This window comes from Opisthorchis viverrini (genome assembly GCF_000715545.1).
Source record: "Opisthorchis viverrini unplaced genomic scaffold opera_v5_26, whole genome shotgun sequence".
In the NCBI taxonomy this organism is placed as follows: Eukaryota; Metazoa; Platyhelminthes; class Trematoda; order Opisthorchiida; family Opisthorchiidae; genus Opisthorchis; species Opisthorchis viverrini.
The window spans coordinates 494,704-502,278 of NW_008751683.1; the positions used below are offsets into that span (position 1 = coordinate 494,704).

Sequence of the window (7,575 nt, forward strand, 5' to 3'; positions counted from 1 at the left end):
CAGTTCATAACAGTGCTTTTCATCTAACCACAACTTACATTATATATATATATATATATATGTATATATATAGTAAAGTAGACGTTATCTGAGAGGGTGTTGCACGTGGTACTGTTAGGCTGACACCGTTAGGCTACAGTCGAAGCACCAGGGTGCGTGCTGTTGTATACAAGGTGGCGGCGCATATTTGCCTCCACAAGAATCAAGGCGAACACATGGCGAGCCAAAGGCAACTTATCCACATCATGTTGCACGTGGTACTGTTAGGCTGACACCGTTAGGCTACAGTCGAAGCACCAGCGGGGGTGCTGTTGTATACAAGGTGGCGGCGCATATTTGCCTCCACAAGAATCAAGGCGAACACATGGCGAGCCAAAGGCAACTTCCACATCCACATCAGCCAGTATTCTTGCTGTCAGTCTCTGACTGTGGTCGCTATGCGAGCCAAGCTGTGTGCCACATCACGACGATTGAGGATCACTCGAAGTGGCTTACAAAAAGACATGAACATGAAACTAGGTGCCAATAGACTTGTGCTAGATGACTGAATGCCCACCTCGGAAAGAACACAAAAATCCAATCAGCTATGACACTTCTTCGATACGAAGTTCTCATGCAAAGAGGGCGGAAATACGCAGGCCTGGACAAGAGGAACTGAAAGATCAAGCAAGGACACAGTCTGCACGCAGCTTTATACACGGATGCGTTTTATATGCGGCAAATCCTGTATGTTCTTTTCAAACGTTTCCCCTGCGTTCGGTCGAGAGATGACGACTGACAGGTACTAACAGGTGTCCTTGAGGTTCTGGACATGAATCAGGCGGATCTTGGAAACTATGCCCATCTTGTTACACCAAAGGTTTGTGCAGGACGACCGATGGTGCGGGGTAGTGCGAAAAAGGTCATTTTCTTCTTGTCGACGGCGATAATGAGTTCATTGTAAGTTTGTTCGTGTCTAGCCAGTCTTGCAATGTTGCTTCTAGACTATCGAAGTCTCTCCCCAGGTTGACCGGAGAGAAGATCTATTCCTCACTCTCATCATCATAATCCCATGCATACGCAAGTTGGGTGTTCTGTTCGCTCGAAAAGCATGTTAGGGCTTTTAAACAAGCACAGCAACGTCAGTCCGTGCTGAAAGTCCAGGACCCAGGGCACCGACTCGGGTTTTTTTCAATAGATCCATTATATAGACTAGGATGAGATGGTCGAAGCGGACACGTCGACCAAATTCCATTAATTTACGAAAACATAGTTTAGCGTACAGTAGTACAGTACTACTTACGATACGCGGACTGCAATCTTTGCCTACTTTTTCCTTCCTTCGATGTCAGGCGACAATGTCGGGATAAAATTTGTTTCAAAGAAGATTTAGTTATGATGTCAACCTGCAGGTTAAAGCAATCGGTCCCAAAAAAGTCGAGAAGTAATGTACAAGTCTCATCCTTGTTGTGAACCATTAGTAGTGTGCACTTTACAAATCAGTAGGTCGATTCGAACAAGGGACCTTCCGGTCATCAGTTGAGTTGTATGTCATCCGGCCAAAAATGGTTCAGTGGTTACAGCACGAATTTACTGACCGGAGGATCCGTAATTCCAACTCGACCTCTGCATTTCGACTTCTTTTGTTTAGGCTTAGGCGACCTGGCGGTGTCCCAGCCCTCGTGCTTCCTTTGAAAGGCATAGCAGCTACGCGGCGAAAAGGTGTTACAGCTGAACGATTTTTATGCAAGAGTGGCGGATTGGTCGCGTGGCTAACTCACCACTGATCCTTCAGTTATGCAATGCATATTGGTGATATGTTAGCATCTGGCTTCTAAGATGGAATTCTCTCCCGATTCATGGCCTCTTTCCGCTTTTTGAGGAAATTACTTATGGTGAGGGAGGAGTAGATTCGGTTACGTGAGATCTACATCGCGAATGCTGGTAGGCACTGGCCGCTGTGAGTTCATATTCGTTTAATATCACGGAAAGTAAGACGAAGAATTTAATGTTGGTCCCTGATTTTTCCATCTTTCGATGCTATCCTCGGCTCCACATTCGATTTTCCTAGTAGCCAGGATCACACAACCAGTATACACAGGTTCCATAGATGACCGTCGCACTGTCCTGGAATAAATGAAATGTTTTTTATTGTACTGTGAGGTATTCATCAATAGGGAAAGTTCCCAAGGGTAGATAACAAGAGCTCAAGCCGGAATGGGGAGCGAAGACCGAAAGACTTCAAACACAGGACTGGCTGTCATTGATCTGAACTACTTGGCACAAAAAAATCATTCAGCTGTAGCAACCTTTCGGTGTCTAGCTGTCATGCCACAGGTACGAGGGCTGGGATACTGCCAGCTTGCCCAAGCCTAGACAGGAGAAGTCGAGAGGCAGAGGTCGGGTTCGAACCACGAACCTTCCGGTCAGTAAATTCGCGCTCTAACCACTTGGGCCATCCTTGTTCTTCCTAATTTTGTCTGGACAGGCTTCGGACTGTTACCAATAGCAGAAACACAACTGAAAATGACATGTGCTGTGCCATTTTAGGTAAACTTCATTGTTTCGTGAAACAATCATGGGATCCTCATCAACCGCTATCGATTGAAAAGTAACTAAATATCATTTCGTTCTAAAAAAACTTTGTTCTTCTTTTGGATTGGACTCGTAAATTAATAGTGAAATTAACAGTGGTAAACATTGGTATGATGAAGGTTGATGAAGGTTTTTGGACATCAACCATATGATTAGTAGCACACGCTGGAAAGTATTCGATACCTTGAACATCGTTCTAACCAAAACATGAGACCGCCTATGTGCTGCACATTCAGTTGCATAGATAGCATGGATGAGAGATTAGACCGGGATCTAGTTGAGTCAGCGGTTCGCATCAAACTAATATTCAAACAAGTGTTCATCGCAAATAATCACACGTTAGTCACATAGCAGTTAAGAGCACTTTATCACATTCTGTTGCGGCTCGACAAAATAGATAGAGGGATGATGAAGCTGAAAGGGACAGTCGGTACAAAATAGTTCAAGAATCATTTGTTCATGGAGTGTCAGGGAACTAGCTAAGTCGAGAATCCGAAGGGTTATACCATTTGAATAAACATTGTAAAGGTTTGGCTATGCTCTAGTGGCGGAATTCCCTCCAGACAACTTGCGATCATATTCCGCAAAATCAGACGGCCTTCAACCCTCTTTTGGATTTATGTAACTCTCTAAGACAGACAGATTAGTTAGGCTCGGTCAGGTGTGGCGAAACGTTATCTCCGGATCATGGACAGTGGAATCAAATCTTCGAACAGCACATCTTGTGACACTTGACTTTCAATAGGTTGCCACGTATAATTTAATGGTCACAGTGAATTCAGCAATTGGGAGATGAATCTCATCATGCATTGGTAATAGGGGGACAGGGATTGGTACGAAATTAAATCAACCACTGACTATCGGTTCACCGAATGCACGGATCCAGCTGAAGATGATGCTTCTTGAAAGGAAATTTCATCGGAAAGATGGGGTGGTGGCATATCCAGTGAAAAGTATAATAGAACACCCAGACGACAAAGTGTTTCTCACTTTCGAACAACGCTCACCCACGGAATCGGCTGAGAATGAGCCTTTATTGGGAGCACAGTCGATTGGGTGGTATACCCTTTCGTAGCATTTCTATATCCGTGAGAGGCATTGGAGCCGGGACATTTTACGCTCCACTTGGAAGCACACTATCCTGTATATGATACTGTCTACAAACGGCCTCCGGCCATGTAACAAGGTCTGGATCCATTTGCTTTGGACAGTGGCGACGAAAAAGCATCAGCCGGATAACCAGTACTCATCAGCGTTATGGATTCAAAATCTAATACACTAGTTTTTCACCCTCGAGAAACTCCGTTTTTGGGAGTTGGCAGGGTGACTTCCCTTCCATTACAATTCACCCTCAAGTAACCCTCGGGATCGAAAGAAAGTGGGCTTTGTGGATCCTACGATTAACCCTCAACCGATTAGTGAATAAAACATTAAAAGACAGGCAAGGGGTGGTGGTCCGGTGTGTAAGTAGCTGTAATTAGCTGGCTGTGAAAGCCTCAAATTCTTCGGATGATTGAACAACACTCTGCGTAGGCAGACAACCAAGGGTGTGTACAGTCCCGTTAACACCTTTAAAGCTAGTGGTCGAGATGTTCACTGAGCTGAGCAATTTGTAGCCAACGATTCATCACTAATCGAAGCGACATCACCAATCTGTTGTTGTAAAGTATAGTGGAGGGGGGACCTCGTCAGCTTTAAAAATCCCAAATAGTTCTTCTTCCTCCGCTGAGACGATGAGAAGCAAGTCCGGTAAAGCTGTCCTCCCACTAATAGACCAATAGGTTGATCTGCGACATTTGATGTTGGGACTGGAGCTAGTGTGGATATCTGTATGCGGATGTAATACACTACTCATAAGGTCGCTGAAAATTTGACAGCCACGACCGGTTTTGCCCTTATTGGGGCTCATCACGTAGGCGCAGTCACTGAGTTTCCGTTAACCTTATGTTCTGCTTGAAACCAAATTGGATAGATTCAGCTGGATTCCGTTGAGTCTCCTGTGAAAACCCCATTCGTGTGTAAATGAGAGTAGTTGTCGAGATCTGTCTCATCTGGATTCGCGCATGTTGATGGAAACTCGGGGGACTGAGCATACTTGATGAGCCCCAAGAAGATCGAAACCGGTCATGGGCTTTCGAAGAGTTTTCAGCGGCCTTATGAGCAGTGTGTTAGGAAATCGACTAATTTCATATTAGCCATGCATACAAGTGTGGTTGGTAGCCATACGGTGGTACACGGCAAACGGTGAGAACTCTAGCTTTTCCCTGCCTCTGCACAGACACACAGGATGAAACAACGACAATTCTGAACTGCCGGCGTGAGATCGAATAACTGATTGAAGCCGATTGACTACGGGGAAGTTGAGAACATGAGATGGTAAGAAGAGCACGGCTAACTGATGATAGATATGAAAAGTTCGGGACCGACCGAATAAACACTGGGAAAGATGTGGTAAATAAAGGAAAACTGAAGTGAAAACACGGTGTTGAGAATAGAATAAACGTCTACCAGTCTGTTCGGCCTTGCTTGTTAACTATGCCGTCAGACAGAGACACAAAACCAGCGTAACATTAGCGTCCCATAGACTGGTGCTTCGCTGCCGTACAACCATAATTTATTTGAAGGACGTAGAATTGGAGTCAGTGCACACAACATAACTCACTTACCTTAGATGGGTCAGCGGAAAATAGTCGGGTCAATGTCGAGAATCCCAGGGCGTTTATCCCGGTGATTAGCCATACGGTAGCCAGGAGTGGACCACGACGACCCACGCACGAAGGCCGATCTGTGAGCCATCCAACACCGAGACGAGCAACCAGATCTACTGCACCGGATATAGCGATGGCCCGACTGATCTTGTAATGGCAACAGCGAATAAGATTATTTAGAATTACTCAACGGTGACCGACAAGCAAACCAAATTAAATGGCACGTATGAGAACGAGTGAGACACAGGGAACGGATAACAAGTGGCGTGAGAGCTGGCGAGCAGACATAAGACGATATACGAGATCAGTCCCATTTTCGTTCATTAACTATAACCACTTTTATCAGATGAAAAGGTAACCGTCCTATAGATAGTATAGGGAGTTTGCAGCCTATGGTTCGTCGAGGAACGTGCTACACGAAGATGACGCTTGACAATGTAAAACAAACATGGTCCCAAGTGAATCAATCGAGAGCGGACAGTCTCTTTCGAGTCCCTCACATGGTACGCTTCCCTCAAATTTTGCCAATCAAATATGAATGGAATAGGGTTCGGTTGCTCGGAAGGGTTCTGAGTGTATAACCCAAAGAGTTGGCAGCAGACAGTTGTGTCTGTGCCTTTGTGACAACATGCAGTCATCAATTGATGTGATCGCAAAAGCTGTGGTGCACACCGACAGTTACTGGTACACACAACAACAACCAACAGCTACGCCGAACATACCTTACTGACTGCTTCGCGAACTAAAGAAGCATATAGTGAAGATCCAACCCCCTATGTCATCTCTTATGCCACCACAGACCATCTACTTGGACATGCCCAAAACTGTCCAACACTGTCTTAAAACATGGGGGCGGCGACAGTCTCTCATTCACTTGAAGAGATTAAGCGAACAACACTCAATCTCCACAAGACAACAACTGAATTCCGTTATATCTAAACTCTAATACCTGATTGTCGATTCTCTCTAGGGTCTTCAACTCAGCTCAATCTCAGTTAAGTCACTTTCATTCCTCATCAGGCCAATTGAACGCCCTCAGCGTACCCTTCAGGTTATTAGCCGCTCCCTGTTGTGATGCTACATCCAAGTCAGCCTGAGTTAAAATAGCCTTACACACCTAAAGCCGTCTTTTGGTTCCAACTAACCCAGCAACCCACCTAAAACAACGAGTGAGGTCTTATAGATCTTACTTTTTTATTAAGGAACAAATAAAAATCAAGCTGTTCAGCTAAATTTCGACTGCCGACTGAAGCCCGCACACGAACCCAGGATTTCATGGACTCGAAGATTTCCTGTCCTATAAGTAATCCCGGCTGTATCACTCATCCAGAAGGAGTGTCCCAGGTTGGTGGAAAACTGTAAATAATTGCGGGAATGTTGTTTCGAAAGAATTATTCAGTGATGATTGAATGAAGTGGTTACCCAATATCAATGTGGTACACTTCGTAGAGAACTTCCCCAAAGTTCATTAGACGCTATGGCTGTCACTTGGCTTCCGTCAGTTTGCTTCTCTACATCTTGCTTTCCAAAATCAACGCATTAGAATCGTCATCGTCCTTCTGATTTAGCTAAGTATAAATGAATCGTAAGATAATACGGGCTTCGACTAGTAACACAAGCCTGGAAACACTGTAAATTGTTACTTTTATGTCAGTTCAGATATTCTCAAGGTCACAAATTCACAGGGAATTTTTCGAAACAGACTTCTCCCGTCCTATGAGAACAGCATCCTATGCATACTCGAAATGGCACTTTTATGTGTTATTTCTTTACGAGCATTTGGTTAATCATTTATTTAAAACCAGAATTAGTACTTGAACGTGTTGCGATAAACTGTCACGAAGAGACTGGACCTTATCGTGCTGTGGCGGTTTGTGTACCTCGGCGACCCATTGAGCTATACCGCGGGGTGTCCGCTCGACACTCACAGAGTCTCTCATACCAGGTTGGTCAATGGTTAGAGGTCTGACGAACACAGTCTCCTGGTCCTCCAGGTTGGGGGTTGGAACATGTATGGCGACTTGTTCCGTAGAAGAGGTAATGCATTTGCATTTCCCCGCCAAACACCGCTGCTTTGCGGTTAGGCTTTTGAGCCAAAGGCTTTGGTTGAGGACCCTAATCGTCCTCCTGTCTAGGTGTGGGCGCCCTGGCAGTATCCCAGCCCTCGTACAACCATGACCTACACAACTAACAATATTCTCATGCCACATCGGCCGTCGCGTGGTGCCATCAGCCGGGTCGCCTTACTTGCTGCATACAGCAGGGCGAGTAAGCGAAAACAGGCTACTGCTGA

The 7,575-nt window shown here is 45.2% G+C and overlaps 1 protein-coding gene across 1 annotated transcript in view; it reads right to left on the reverse strand.

The window, feature by feature from the left end:
* Nucleotides 1–7,575, reverse strand: part of T265_02255 (hypothetical protein) — a gene marked incomplete at both ends in the record, with an annotated part of 28,705 nt that overhangs the window by 4,257 nt on the left and 16,873 nt on the right. The window contains one exon of the mRNA XM_009166459.1: nucleotides 5,241–5,429. Coding sequence (XP_009164723.1) covers nucleotides 5,241–5,429 — 189 coding nt within the window. The remainder of the gene's footprint in view (nucleotides 1–5,240; nucleotides 5,430–7,575) is intronic.